This window comes from Lampris incognitus, chromosome 13, assembly GCF_029633865.1.
Source record: "Lampris incognitus isolate fLamInc1 chromosome 13, fLamInc1.hap2, whole genome shotgun sequence".
NCBI lineage: Eukaryota > Metazoa > Chordata > Actinopteri > Lampriformes > Lampridae > Lampris > Lampris incognitus.
The window spans coordinates 20,120,923-20,136,819 of record NC_079223.1 but is presented as its reverse complement, the minus strand read 5'-3'; the positions used below and the strand labels follow the sequence as shown (position 1 = coordinate 20,136,819).

The window sequence follows — 15,897 nt, the reverse complement described above, 5'->3', positions numbered from 1 at the left end:
GCCTACACAATTTCACAACTGATATCATGGTTAAGGCTGTTTAGTCTCTCCTCATAATATTCTGAGCCTGTTAGACTACATAGCAGCTTGGGGGACAGCAGTCAACTTGACACTAGCTTTGCACATGACTGAATTAAATAATTAAATAACAACAAATAAAAAAAGAATATTAAACTGATTCCACTACCCTTTCTTGGTTTGACCCCTAATGATAAGAAAATAGGGTTTAGGTTTAAAAAATACCCGAGTTTTACTTTAAGCTAAGCTAGGCTAGAAACCACCTATACTAAAAATAAAATATGATTCTAGCCAATTAACCTGTTTTATTACTACAGAAGAGAAAACTTGCACTGTTATACTAGTTTTGGCATTGTTATTTTTGAGTGAGATTAGCATCAATTTTCTCATTTTTCATTACTTACGCCTGCCAAAAATTAGTCAGAGGAACATAAATATTCAAAGCAAAGTAATTGCCCACAAATAGACCATTAAACTGAGGGAACTAGCTGGCTGAAGGCCGAATACTAATCAGCAGCTCACTGTACAGAGGGGAGTGCAGGTGCAGGCCACTGGAGGTGACGGGTAGAGGTACTAGATGGAAAACATAAGGAGGTCATTGATGTTACCAGACAGACATGGAAGTATGATGACTGTAATTGCTTTTAGATCCATGTTTTTGAGAGGAAAAAAGCTAAACAAATGTCACATCAAGAGTCATCGTCACACAAGAGTCTGATAAGGTTCGAATGCAAGACCCATGTTACTGAATCCTTTTTTAAAACTATGATGTTTTGGCATAGTTTTAAAAAAAGGCCCCTTTGCAGTGGCTGTGGAACATGATTGTGAAGCTAAAACAGCTCCCACTGTATCTCGCAGCGGTCAGTTAGTCTGACTGCCCTGGTAACACCCCATCATAGGGAATCTCCTGACATCAATGACCATTCCATCTTTGTTCCTCCTAGCGTTGTGGCAAGTGGGAGAGAAGGAGGAGGTCGAGGAAGGCTAGCATGGCGACTAACGGAGGTCTTACACATGGAGCGTCGGTAGATGGCCTTGGCCTTGTCTTTGTCCTTGGATCGGTTCCTCATAAAGGGCAACCTTTTCAGAGCTGTTTCAGTGCAGCAAGAGACAGATGGAGACAGTCAGACAGGGGAGAGAGTGACAGAACAACCCCAAGGGACGTAGTGGAAAAGAAAACAAAAGAAAAAGGACAGAACAGAAGGGTTAACATTGCAGAGAGCCATGGGGGGAGAAGAAGAGAGGGCTGAAGTCCCTCGACACTCAATTGGACAAAAACCGACAACCATTTAAGCACACACAACGACTACCAACCAACACAGTGAATGACTAACAAGAGTGGACTCATGTAATTACAGAGCACTTCTGGAATATCATCAACTTGAATGGCCTTTCAGGTTTTCCGGTGACATTTGTAATCTTTTTTTTTTGTGGTCAGTTTTAAGAATTTATTTAAAATACAAGAAAATAAAATCCTACACATTCTATGTTGTGGAAAGGTTTGTAGGGCTGTGTATTTCTTTTGTATTGCTTTCCAAGTAAACTGCTTTGAGTCATATTCACTTGTGCTTGCATTGCTGAAAAATGCCAACTAATTCTGTTTCCAATTTTTCTATGAAATCAAACAAACAAGAAAACACACAAATAAAAACAAGACATTGGCATATGTCTGATTTGGATGGCCTGAATTGATCCACAGTTCATGATAAATCAGACAAACTGGACATGTTTATACATTAAGACAATAAATACATTGATAAATAAAGTAAAAACAAATAAATAAGCACATAAAAATCCATATGCTTACACACACACACACACACACACACACACACATTCTGACAAGCCAGCCATTCTGTCAGCATACAATAACAGCCCAGTGTTGTTTCCACTTGTCTGATACGGTAATGTAGTTTCAGGTATTATTTACAAATAAACGCCACAACTGTCCACATGTAAAACACACCTCTATGAAACACAGAAGGTGAAAAATATTAAAGGGTGCAATTAGGGGAGCGAAAAGATTAGCTCAGGATAGGTGAAAAGCAGTTATGTAGCTCACTGGATTTTTCTATGGCACCTGCATCTGTCAGACTAAAGCTAATAGCTGCAGAAAGGATTACACCGGCTTTGTTTTGAGAATACCTTGTATTCAGTATATGAAAAAATTGAGCTGTCAAATCAGTGTAACATATATTCTAAAGTGTTTCCAAAGGTATGGAAAGGAAACTAAAATTTGTCACTTGTAACAACTAAAATTGGTGTATGAAGTATAAAGGCTACAATTTGACAGGTGTATCAGCAATATTATACACTCACCGGCCACTTTATTAGGCACACCTGTCCAACTGCTCGTTAACGCAAATTTCTAATCAGCCAATCACATGGCAGCAACTCAATGCATTTAGGCATGTAGACATGGTCAAGACAATCTGCTGCAGTTCAAACCGAGCATCAGAATGGGGAAGAAAGGTGATTTAAGTGACTTTGAACATGGTATGGTTGTTGGTGCCAGACGGGCTGGTCTGAGTATTTCAGAAACTGCTGATCTACTGGGATTTTCACGCACAACCATCTCTAGGGTTTACAGAGAATGGTCCGAAAAAGAGAAAATATCCAATGAGCGGCAGTTCTGTGGGCGAAAATGCCTTGTTGATGCCAGAGGTCAGAGGAGAATGGCCAGACTGGTTCGAGCTGATAGAAAGGCAACAGTAACTCAAATAACCACTCATTACAACCGAGGTATGCAGAAGAGCATCTCTGAACGCACAACACGTCGAACCTTGAGGCAGATGGGCTACAGCAGCAGAAGACCACACCGGGTGCCACTCCTGTCAGCTAAGAACAGGGAACTGAGGCTACAATTCGCACAGGCTCACCAAAATTGGACAATAGAAGATTGGAAAAACGTTGCCTGGTCTGATGAGTCTCGATTTCTGCTGCGACATTCGGATGGTAGGGTCAGAATTTGGCGTCAACAACATGAAAGCATGGATCCATCCTGCCTTGTATCAACAGTTCAGGCTGGTGGTGGTGTAATGGTGTGGGGGATATTTTCTTGGCACACTTTGGGCCCCTTAGTACCAATTGAGCATCGTGTCAACGCCACAGCCTACCTGAATATTGTTGCTGACCATGTCCATCCCTTTATGACCACAGTGTTCCCATCTTCTGATGGCTACTTCCAGCAGGATAACGCGCCATGTCATAAAGCTCAAATCATCTCAGACTGGTTTCTTGAACATGACAATGAGTTCACTGTACTCAAATGGCCTCCACAGTCACCAGATCTCAATCCAATAGAGCACCTTTGGGATGTGGTGGACTGGGAGATTCACATCATGGATGTGCAGCCGACAAATCTGCAGCAACTGCGTGATGCTATCATGTCAATATGGACCAAACTCTCTGAGGAATGTTTCCAGTACCTTGTTGAATCTATGCCACGAAGGATTAAGGCAGTTCTGAAGGCAAAAGGGGGTCCAACCCGGTACTAGCAAGGTGTACCTAATAAAGTGGCCAGTGAGTATATATCTATGTAGCATGGTTTTTGATAAATAACAGAACCTTACATGTAGATCAGTTTACCAATTTTTTTTTCCTCACTCAAATGACAACTGGTTTAATTTGTAACTTCAGAAACAACAACCAAAATAGAATTCAAACTATGAGAATGTAAATTAAAAATCTGTAGTCTTTCATCTGTTATCTTACATAACAGCAAAATCCTGAAAACCATGGTTTTAAAAAAATGGCTGATGTTGACTGGGTACAAGATTAAGCACAAAGCATTGCACCTTTTAATAGCTATGACCCTACAATGCTAGGGTGGTTCCTTCTTGTTTACAGTGGAGCTGCGCAGATCAGCATGTTGCCCTGATGGTGACTGAAAGCTAAATAGCAGGCAGCCAGAAAGATCTGGGGAAAAAATCCACCTGAAAACGGCTTCCAGTCGGTGAAACTTGATCTGACAAAAAGCTGGTAATAGTTACTGAAAGAAGATGGCTTCTGTGGCATATATTAATGCAGCTTTGCAAGTTGACATGGTAACAATTTTATGCAATATGTTTCTATAACTTCATTAGAGTGAGTAATATAAGTTTTTGGACTGGTGTTTGCATCAATCATTTATCTCTTATTATTTCTGGCAAATAAAAGCAAGCTCACAAACATCTTGTGAGGAAACAATACAGCATTCTTGGTCAGAGCAAGGTTGGGGTTTTTACCCCCCTAGTCTAGTCCACCCTGAGATTTCATTTCATTTAAAGTGCATTATTAAAAATACGAATTATCATTTTTATTGCTGTTGTTATTCATGAAACTCCATTTTCTTAAACCCCCCCCCTTTTCTCCCAAATTGTACCCAGCCAATTACCCCGCTCTTCCCGAGCTGTCCCGGTTGTTGCTCCACCCCCTCTGCTGATCCGGGGAAGGCTGCAGACTACCACATGCCTCCTCTGATACATGTGGAGTCACCAGCCACTTCTTTTCACCTGACAGTGAGGAGTTTCGCCAGGGGGACGTAGTGTGTAGGAGGATCACGCTATTCCCCCCCAGTTCCCCCTCCCCCCCAAACAGGCACCCCGACTGACCAGAGGAGGCACTAGTGCACCGACCAGGACACACACCCACATCCAGCTTCTAAAACCACAGAAATGGCCAATTGTGTCTGTAGGGACGCCCGACCAAGCCGGAGGTCACATGGGGAGTCGAACCGGCGATCCCCATGTTGGTAGGCAATGGAATAGACTGCTACACTACCCGGACACTCCATGAAACTCTATTTTTGAGAACAGATAGTGTCCAGTCAGTCAAAGGTAAAGAAAATCAATTTATTTATTTTAAAAGCTCTTTGGCCATCACTCACTTCCAATAGAAGATCAATCAAGAACTCCCTAATTTAGACTCAATTATGACAGGTGTATCAAACCCGTTTTTAGTCCAGGCATACTGCGCAGCTAAACTGTAACTTCTATGACAGCTGATGGACACAGATGAACTCACGAAAACATGCCCCGAATGACAGATAAGTCAGGTCACAAGCCCCGCCCACCCGCCCCTTTCGCAGCATACCATTGGTGGAACCCTGCCCTTGTGCATGGGGCTGCTGCCCTCTCCTCCCTTCCGCAGAGAGAGAAAGACAGAAAAGAACCATAGGAGCAGTTAGGGGGAGAGAAAAGACCTTCTCAACCATTCAGCTAGTTCCGCACCACACATACAAAAACACACGCACGTGCATGCACGCACGCACGCACACACGCACACAAAGGCGCAGTTTTTATGTGTCAATATCAGAGTGCTTGTATGTTATGTTAGATTTGAATCTGATATTATTAATCCCACAAGGGGAAAATTGGTTGGCACGAAGGGTGACTCAGCTCTGATATAGGGCCCCTGAAGCAGATAAGGTTTAAAAATCTTGCTCCAACTATGACAGATATGGTATTGAACCCAGGCCTTACTGCCACGTAGAGAATGATTCCTTGTTTGTAATTCTCTCTATGCTCATATGTATATGATGAGTGTTTGCACGTGTCTGTCATTGCACGTTTAGTATTAATAGGCACATAAATATAGGAATATTCACTCAAGACAAAGCTAGACTGTCAGTTTATGGAATTTTGTACACTACATACATTTTTAAATTGTGCATAGATGTGTGTATGTTTGTTTTGTGTCCCAATTTGTTTTCATGTTAAGCACATTGAGACAGGAGCCATTTCAACCAATATTCAATGCAGCAATAGAACGAGTGCAATTTTGAATCTTTTGTCTCTGCATGTCTTGCTTATAGACTGAGACCAAGCACATAAAAGTGTATGTTTCTATATCGCTGTGTGCTAACTTTGCATGCTTGTGTACTCACTGCTACTCCTCTTGTGAGTGAGTGTGTCGTCTAGCGAGTTGGAGCCAGAGCCTATGGAGGAGCTGTCCTGGTTGTCCTGAGGCAGGACAAGGAAACCATCACTGGACTCCGAACGAGATGGGGTTAAGGTCAGAGAGCGCATCCTCTCCCGGCTCTTTGGCTTGATCAGCTTCCTCATCTTTAGAGTGATCCAGTTCCCACGCCTAAGGGAGGGGGAAGGAAAGAGAGGGTCACATTATCAGTGGTTACAAGATGTCAGAGGAAATTGTTTCTTTTATAACACAAAGTGAATGCAATCTCACACAAAGAACCTGAGCAATCATTCATAAAGGCTGTAGATCAAGTGTTTTTTTTTATATGAAATAATGAAATTTTAACTGCCTAATTCATTACATATGTAGGAGACAGTTTGGGTTTTTACAAAGTTCTGAGCAAGCATTTCCACCCAGTCAGTGATGCAGAGGATTTATACGCCGCCCTATAAACCTAAGCCGTTTAAAAGCTCTGCAGCCCATTAATATTTAATACATCCAATCCCGCGGATGCAGTCAGCTTGCCCAAACCAGTCTGATAAGGGTGCAGGGATGGCAGGGAGTACCCAGACACACTTTTCACTATGCATACCAATCACAGAAATATTGAAAATATTGCTTTCAAGCAGTTCATATCTGAGCTGTGAGGACATGTCATGCTAGGATCATTGCAATTTACAAAAGCTCTTTACCATACAAATTAACCTTTGGCAGCATTTCCCAGCTGTTTCAGTGGTTGTTTTCTTATTCTAAATGGAGAGAACTGTGCACAGTGTCCATCAAACGAATTAAGATAGAGGTTATTTTTTCACCTGCGGGGAGGCGAGGGATCATAGAACTTGTACTGATCCATGATCTTCTCTTCTAGCTTCTCCTTCTGTCTTCTTAGCTCATTCAGCTTGTCTCTGAGGAGAGAAGCCCCCGTCAGTCAAATCTATGTGAAAAATGTCTAATAATGCAACACTGAAAATATCAAAGACAATGCCTTCGGGTCGCAGTTTGAAGCAACCATAAATTAAAATCAAACAGACTGATGCTCTTATTTATTCTTTATGGAGTAAACCTGTTCAAATTAAACAGATAGACTCCCCACCCAAGGACTTCCAAGACACTGATAGAGAGAGGTACGCAGTGACGGACAGTAGGTTAAAGTTACAAGCATTGTTCCTACTTAATACAAAAAAGAAGTTGTTTGTACCATCCAGGACAAGTGTTAAAGTGACAGGGATTAATAGTTACCTGTACTCGTGTTGAAAAGGTTCTTCATCATTTCCTACAACATTTATCTTAACCCAATGACAAAGGTGAATAGGTACATGCATATGGAATAAACCCTCCTTGCTGTTATATGTGGACAGTCAAATATAATGTCTGGGTTCTATGTGAAACATATTCTATGTACAGTACTGCATTACACTAATGCTGGTAGAGTAAAAGAAGGGTCTGTCGTCATACATTATATCTCTGCTCTCTATGGAACAGGCCCTAACAGTCTGAACAATCAAGATGGGGACTGAGGTAGATAGTTACATGTATTGTCTCTGCTCTACATGGAACAGGTCCTTGCTCTCCATGGTCTGCTCCAACAGGGTGCGGTTCTGGAGCATCAATGTCTGGATCTGGTCCAATAGGTGGCGGTTCTCCTCCTCCAGGTTCCCCTTCAGCTGGCTCAACAACTGTCACCCATACCCATAAGCACATACAAGGGCACACAAACATGCACGCACACACACACACACACACACACACACACACACACACACACCAAATTAAAGACATGAGTATCCAAAAGACTGCTGGCTAGCATATATTCAGTATACAGTGTACATATAGGAATATAGTGTGTGTGTGTGTGTGTGCATACTATACACACAGATGCATGCAGACAAATACTAAATAATGACACAGAACAACCAACTGACAGCTGGCTCAAGAATTGGCACACAAAAGAAAATAAATTTAAAAGAAAGAACATCCAAAACACAACTTGCTTAACAATTCATCAGTGATTACTGGACCCTGTAATCTGACACAGGACATGCAAATGAATCAAAAATGATAACTGACAGAGGTAAGTCGAGAAGAAACGAAGATAGAGAAGAAAAGAGTATAGTGTAAGATAAGCCCATAATTTACCATCAGCATACACACATTCACTCCTCCCTCACTTGAGCAAAGGCTAAAAAACCAGCTGGGATAAATCCAACTCCAACCCTCCTCCTCCTAACCTGGGTCCATATGTTCTAGCACTGCCTTTTGGCACACTCCTATCCACGCATAAATAATTAGACTAGGCTCTTGCCCTAACAAGAGCTCACATTCGCCGTTTCAGTTTTTCTCTTTTGTGTTTATATTTTTGTATGTGTCTTCTTGCATTTTAACAGCTTGTGAGTAAAGCACATCGCATTCAGTTTTCATGTAAGAAATTTGCTCTATGAATAACACTTGATTTAGAGCAATTAAGACAACATGCTGAATGTCTGTTGTGTTTCCACACCTCGCACTGGTTGGTGAGCTTGGTGGAGGTGATGTCCAACTGCTGGTACTGCTCCTTTAATTTGGAGAACTCAGCCTCCAGCCGAGTTTGTTCCAGCTTGGCACTGTTTAGTTGGCTTTTTGCATTCTTGTGGTCCACCTGAAGAACCTCGTTATCCTTCACCAACTGACGATATGTCGTGTTAAGTCTGGAGGGGTATAGCGAGGAAGGCAGAGAGAGAAAGATTGAAAGACAGCGATTTATCAATATGGGCGACCACACATACAAAAGCAAGGATTTTGGCACTGGATCATGTCCTATATTTAGCAGTTTTGCTAAATATGTTATAAAGTTTTGTTCCCACCCCCTACAATCACACAAGCTCTGGAAATGTTCCACACAACACCTCACTGAAGCATGCCTTACTTTTTCCTTTTAAGAGAGAAAAGAACTTTCCACTGGATCCTTTTTTTCGAGGGGGGGGGGGGGGGGAGTTTCTCTCCTTTTCTCCCCAATTGTACTTGGCCAATTACCCCACTCTTCCGAACCATCTTGGTTGCTGCTCCACCCCCTCTGCTGATCCAGGGAGGGCTGCACACTACCACATGCCTCCTCTGATACATGTGGAGTCGCCAGCCGCTTCTTTTCACCTGACAGTGAGAAGTTTCGCCAGACGTAGCACGTGGGAGGATGGCGCTATTCCCTCCAGTTCCCCCTCCCCCCTGAACAGGTGCCCCGACTGACCAGAGGAGGTGCTAGTGCACATCCAGCTTTCTACCCGCAGATATGGCCAATTGTGTCTGTAGGGACACCCGACCAAGGCGGAGGTAACACAGGGATTCGAACCACCTCCCCCGTTTTGGTAGGCAACGGAATAGATCACTACGCTACCCAGACGCCCATTTTTAAAAAAAATACTATATTAACTAGGGTTTTTGTTTTGCTGCAGTCAGTCATTTTTTATATGTCCATAAATTTAAAATCCAAAAAAGATTTTGGATTGACCAACATAAAATGTTGTTCTGTCACAACACTGGCTGACCTGTCATTCTCTTCTTTGAGCTGTTTGCACTGGTCTGCTGTGGCCTGGTGAGACTGGTTCTCCAACAGCATCTTCTCTTGCTGCTCCTTCAGACTCCGCTCCAGCTCCTCCAACTCTCCCTTCCGCTGCAGCAAGTGCTTGTACCTACATACACACATGGAAGCATGCAAACAGAGTAATACACGTGTGTACACACACACACACACACACACACACACACACACAGGTAGGTGCACACAGAAACACACACGTCATGCAGAAATTATTATATGGGGTTCAAACTCAGTTGCTACTTGACAGTATGTTCATGTAAGCATTTGTGATTTTGTACAGTATGTATTCATGGCACATTCTGAATATTGTGTTTTCACTGTCACATGGGATAAAATATGCTACAAACGGAGGGAACATTCTGAAAGTGATCATTTGTCAAACAGTGCAGGAAAAAGCTTAAAGTTAAGGTTATGATTGGGGATAGGTTCTGTAAAGGGCAGCAGAGGATGAATGCGACACCAGGTGTGCATTTGTGTTAAGTGTGTGCGTTTGTATAGACATACCAAAATCCCTATATATAAAATATTTAACATTCTTATTGCATGACAAATGAGAGTGGAACAACAGTGGGAAAAGTAACTTGAAAAATAAAGTGTAAGGGGGGGTAAGCCATTAAATTAAGATCATTAGTATTATCTAAAAACAGGTCTATCCTTCAGAAAACATCTCTCTCACCTGTCCTCCAGGTCCCTGTGCTGTTGCTCTAGGCTCTTATGTGTGCTCTTAAGGCCACCGTGCTTCCCAATAAGAGCCTCATACTCAGCTGCTTGCCTCTCATGGAGTGCCGCCAGCTTATCATGGTCGCGGAGAAGCAACTCATAGGTGGTCCTCAGCTCCTCTTTTTCTTTCAAGGCCCCCTCTCGCTCGCCTTCTACACAGCTTTGCTGGCTCTGCAGTTGGGCATTTTGTGCCATAAGGGCCGCGCTTTGCGAGCTCAGCGTGGAATTCTCCACCTGGAGAGGCAGGGGGGTAAGGGGGAGGGATTGAGACATGAGAGAGAGGTGGATGGAGGAGGGCAAGGTGAGAATGGTCAGAAGGAGGTTGAAGAGGCGAAAAAGACAAAGGCCGAGAATCAGTGCAAGAAATGAGATGAAGATAAATATTAAAACGGAAGGGGCAGAGGATGGGTTAGGTGAGTGTGAATGAAAAGACAGTGGCAGGTTGGTAGAGGAGGTAGCACAGACAGAAAGATTGAAAAGGAAGAGAGGTCTCACATGTAGAAACATTTGTCACTTTTAACCGCTCATATAAATTAACCATCTTTAACCCTGGTGACCTGCTACGACCAACAGTCTTAACTTAGATTTGAACCCAGCTTCAGAATAGCAAAGGATATGTCCTAACCAAAATGTTTATCCTGGTCTTTCTGGTAGGGTTGGGTACTGTTAATATTTGAACTGATGCCGGTACCGTTACCTGGAATTCAGTACTGGTACTCAACGGTACATTTTTTCGGTACTTTGCTCTCTTTGTAATAACAAAAATTTAATTTCAGTTTTAAAAAATAAGTAAGCAAGCAAGAAACTGTCCAGAACCAAGTTGCACCAGCGAAGTTTGAAGTCGATCGGATCAACGGTTGTCGAGAAAACCAAAAAGGACAGACAGACAAAGACTCCTTCCAATTTGGTTAGATTATTATTCTGAGGAATTTTGAAATGTATATAGTTGATATATCAAAGACTAACAAACGTGCGTTTGTGTCCTACTAAACGTCCTTCTCAGGTTGTCCATGAGTGAGTGATCACAATTCGCAATGCAAAGTTCATGGTGGCAGTTGCGCGACGCCATGAGCTTTGCATTTTGCATCACAAATATTGCAGCGAGCGTTGTCTGCATTAAGTTCGGAAAAAGGAAACCACATTTGCGACTGTTTTCGGCTCGCCATTGCTCTAACTATGTTGGACTTGAACAAGCAGTAGGTTTAGGGGAGGGGTAACGTAGTCTCACTCTCTCTTTATCGTATACTCTCTAAAGGCCCATAAGGAATCTTATCAATATTTATTTTAATTCACAACCCACCGTCAAGGTACCGAAACTTGGCACCGACTGATTTAAATTCAAGCGGTACTCTGTAGTAGCGACATAATTCAGTCAGTAACCTAAAAGTACCGAGTTCGGAACCCAACCCTACTTTCTTGTGAACCATGTATCTGGTGTGTTCATTTTCCCTTCATTCTAGGCCCAATCAGCACAACAGTAGGCTCATCAGAGACAAATAAAACTCTCTCCTGTGTAGTCACAGATGTGTTAAAGGGTATAAATCCCTCCTCAGAGTCTTGTGGCAAAGGCTCACACAGGCACATGCACAGCTGCTGTGTCTGTGCCTGTGTAAATCCTGTGGCGTTGTTGTACGAAGTACTTGAATGGCAGCCGTTAAGGGACAAGAGTCCAAATCCATGCTAGTGGTCTGAGAAGATTGGGATGCAAAGCTGACCCTCTGCATAAACAAAGAAAAGCAAAGACTAGGATATCTGGAGCTTGAAAATCTGTATCCCAAAAGTTTGTACTGCTCCCCCACAAGCTGACATTTTCCCTTTATAAGGCCAATATTGCTGTTGTAGTTATGGTTTAGGGCAGTAGTACCATTATGTACCAGAAAGAGGCATGTGTATACCAGTTTTTATGACAACCCAACACTACACCAGCTGATTAGCTCTCCTCTGTCTTGTTGAAGGTGTGTTATTCAGTGAACTCAGCTGGTGTGGTGTTGGGTTGGAATGAAGAGCAGCATACACATGGCCCTCCATGGCACATAGTTGTGTGCCACTGGTTAGGAGTATATGCTTGTTTAACTATGTCTTTGCATTCGGTGTTTATACCGTAATGCCCCCTTGTAGAGGGAAGCTTTATTTAAGGCTATTATCTGAACCTATTAAATGGTGCATGTAAAGTTTTTAGGTTGCACACTAGTGTATACCTGGATCTTGGCGTTTTGAGTCTGTAGTGTGGTATTGTTCTCCTGTAAGGAGGCTGTCTGCCTCTGCAGGGCCACTATCTGAGCCTGCAGGTTGCTGCTTTGGGTATCCAGTTGTTTGAGCTGACTCCTCAAGGCTGCCTTCTCAGCCTGCAGCGTTGCATTCTGGGAAACAAATATTCAAACCTTTAGATGTCACATTATCAAAAGCTTACACCAACACAAAAAATAGGAAAGCCTACAAAGATACAGTCAACTACTTGCATACAAACACATGCCCATGTACAAGCAAATGACATAGAATCCTCTCACAGTCGCATCTGCATTTGCAATTAATTATCTGTTTACTTACATTCCTCTCCACTTCAATGAGTCTGTCTTTGACCTTCAGCAGTTCCCTGGTGGCTTCATGGCTCTCTTTCTCCCATTTACTGACTGCCTGTGGATCCTCCACTCCTCTAGGTGGCGAGCTCTGTACCATCCTCTCTTCCTCCTCTCTTTGTCGCAGCGCCTCATAGTTCTTCTTCACCTTTGGGGAAGTCACAGGTGTAAAAAATGTTGGACAAATGTTTTCCATATTTAAAGGGAAATGTTACTGATTATTTTGTGTATGTGCGATCAGTATCTACGAGTAATGTAGTCGACTGAAGCAATATAGAACTCACTTTAAAAAAAATTAAAAAGACAAAGTCCTCACTGTGTGTTATATTGACATAGAAATCGGTGTTCTCCTGCAGCACCTACACGTACCAGAATGCATTGCATGTAAGCCTCTGTATCATCATTTATAAAATCCTCTGCGTTAGTGTTGTGGGACATCATTTTCACTATCAGAAATGTAGCTTAGTTGAGAGAATGAGGATGCTTTTTGAACAGCATGTAGAGCAGATTAGAGTATTAGAAACCCTGATAAACTGTAGTTTTTCCAGCTGCCCAACGATGTCACGATACATCACTTGGCGGCTGGAGAAAAAAAAACCTCACGTTAAACTGCCGCTCCAGAGATGCAGAAAAATGAGGAACAACTAGTGTTTTTTTCATGTGCTATCCCTGTTGCAGACAGACAGAGATAAGGTTGAAAATCTGTGAATTTTCCCTTTAAGTGCTACACTAAATTATAAAGTAACTCCTGTGGGTGCAACAGGGTTATCAAATCTGTCTCATAAAATCAGTCTCATATATTTATCAACCATTAATTTTTGAGTTTAATATTTTATAACTAAACTACTAAAATTGATGGAATAATTGAATCAGTCTCAGAAAATTATTAACCATTAACTTTGGTGTTCAATAGTTATAACTGAACCATTCAAGTTGATGGAATAATCAGTGTTGCACCAACTGAAGTGCTTTAGTTGGCAGAGGATGGTATCAGTGAGTACTGTCATAAAACAGGTAGGACAACGACTTACTTCAATGAAAACAATTTATTGGAACAGTCAATTAAAAATTGACTAATACTAATTGAGCAGCAATGTGATGATTAAGACTGTGCAAATATTTTGTGTGTGTGTGTGTGTGTGTGTGTGCCTATGCATTGAAATGGGGGGTGAACATGGGAGTGTGTGTGTGTGTGCGCGTTATTTCACATGGCGATGAAATGGCAGCAGAACAAAGGGAGGTTTTGTGCGTTTGTGTGTGTGCGCGCGCGTGTGCTGCCATGCACTGGTTAGAGGTGTTTGTGAGAGAAAGGCTGTTTGAAATTGCACAGATGAGATTATACTAAATAATGAATGAATTCAAACAATAGTACTTTCTCAAGTAACAAAGGATGATTCAAACAAAAGAAAACACTTCCTATATGAATCAGTGTGTATCAGATCATGGATCATTTCAACTAATGACACTTTTCTCGCATGAGATAATTAGATCAACTATTAAGATGAACTCTACCATTAAAACACTAAGGCTAAATCTTGCAGCTACACCATTAAGACTAACTATGCCCAGACGCCAGCCTTATTTGAGATTGCTCATCCGTGGCGGTCAGAGGTGTGTCGTTTGTTGTCTGGCGTCAAAGCATGAGTCCATGGAAAACACAGTCTCTTTTCTCCCGGCAGCTCGGCAGCAGAAAATCCTCAATGTCCTTCATCTGATGATCTTGAAGGAGTCTAAGTTGCGATTGCATCGACGTTTAAGAAATGGAAAGGGATCTGGTCACTTTCTCTTTCTGTGAAAAACTGCATGGCTTGCAGGAAAGGTGAACTGGTAATTACAGCCGGTTAGCAGATGAACAAGACAAGGTTATCTTCCAATAAAACCGGGGCCAGTGGTAGTGTTAAGACACGTGGTCTTTTGTTCTCATTGTTCTGCATGCGAGAATATCTCTAAATGTATAGTGTGCATGGTTCTACACAAGAGAGGGCGAATTTCGATTCTGCCGTGGAGTCTCCCATTTGGACTTGGGGGACTTCCAGTCTGTATTCAGTAAAGATATTCCTGTACACTATCTCAGCCACTTGGTTATGCCTTTCAGTGTACACTTTCCCAGCTTGCATTTTATACCCTGCTACTAAGTGTTGGACTGTCTCAGGGGTCTCTCTGCACAGCCTGCATCTTGGGTCTTATCTGGTGTGGTAGACCCCTGCCTCAACCGATCTGGTCCCGAGTGCCTGTTCTTGTGCTGCTATGATCACAGCCTCTGTGTTGTCCTTAAGTCCAGCCTTTTCTAGCCACTGGTAGGATTTCTCAATATCAGCCATGTCTTTTTTCTGTTGATGGTACATCCCATGGAGGGGCTTGGTCTTCCATTATACCTCCTCTTCTTCCTCCCCACTCTCTGTCTTCTGCTGCCTGAGGTACTCACTCAGCAGTTCGTCCTAGGTGGCCCTCTTTCTGATATACTCATGGATGTTCCTTGTTTCATCCTTGATAGTGGTTCTGACACTCACTAACCCTCGGCCCTCATCTTTTCGCTTACCATACAGTCTCAGGCTGCTGGAATTGAGTGGAACCCTCCATACATTGTGAGGAGTTTGTGTGTCGTGATGTCTGTGGCCTTTATCTCCTCCTTTGACCAGCTTATTATTCCAGCTGGGTATCTGATGAGTGGTAGGGTGTGTGTTGATGACTTGAATCTTATTCTCTCCAATGAGCTGGCTCTTCAGGACCTGCCTCACTCTCTGAAGGTATATGGCTGAAGCTGACCACCTTGCTGTTTCTATTTGCCTGTGGAATAACCAGGTACTTGTAACTGTCCTGTATGTCTGTTATCCTGCCATCTTGGTAATTCAACCCCTTCGGTTCTTACCACCTTTCCTCTTTTTGCTACCATTCGACCGCACTTGTTCAGTCTAAACGACATCCTGATGTCGTTGCCGTAGATCCTGGTGAGGTGGATCAGCGAGTCAGTCTCCCGCTCATTCATGGCATACAGCTTGATGTCATCCATGTATAGTCAGCCCGGTATCACGCCAAAGCGTGTAATATACACGCTGGTCCAGCGTGTCAGTGTCACGGTTTGCCTCGCTCAGGCGTGACAAGTACACGCGTGTA

General features: G+C 42.7%; 1 protein-coding gene across 3 annotated transcripts in view; it reads right to left on the bottom strand.

Annotated features, from left to right (window-relative positions):
* Positions 1–15,897, bottom strand: part of ccdc88ab (coiled-coil domain containing 88Ab) — a 144,910-nt gene that overhangs the window by 9,262 nt on the left and 119,751 nt on the right. The window contains exons 22-31 of one of the 3 annotated variants that reach the window (XM_056291278.1): positions 12,755–12,931; positions 12,406–12,567; positions 10,164–10,441; positions 9,435–9,578; positions 8,414–8,600; positions 7,447–7,592; positions 6,729–6,821; positions 5,864–6,087; positions 5,092–5,130; positions 1,031–1,108 (exon numbers count right to left, since the gene is read on the bottom strand). In XM_056291278.1, coding sequence (XP_056147253.1) covers positions 1,031–1,108; positions 5,092–5,130; positions 5,864–6,087; positions 6,729–6,821; positions 7,447–7,592; positions 8,414–8,600; positions 9,435–9,578; positions 10,164–10,441; positions 12,406–12,567; positions 12,755–12,931 — 1,528 coding nt within the window. Of the gene's footprint in view, positions 1–1,030; positions 1,109–5,091; positions 5,140–5,863; positions 6,088–6,728; positions 6,822–7,446; positions 7,593–8,413; positions 8,601–9,434; positions 9,579–10,163; positions 10,442–12,405; positions 12,568–12,754; positions 12,932–15,897 lie in introns of all 3 variants that reach the window. The other 2 variants (XM_056291276.1, XM_056291277.1) reach the window with 2 other exon arrangements.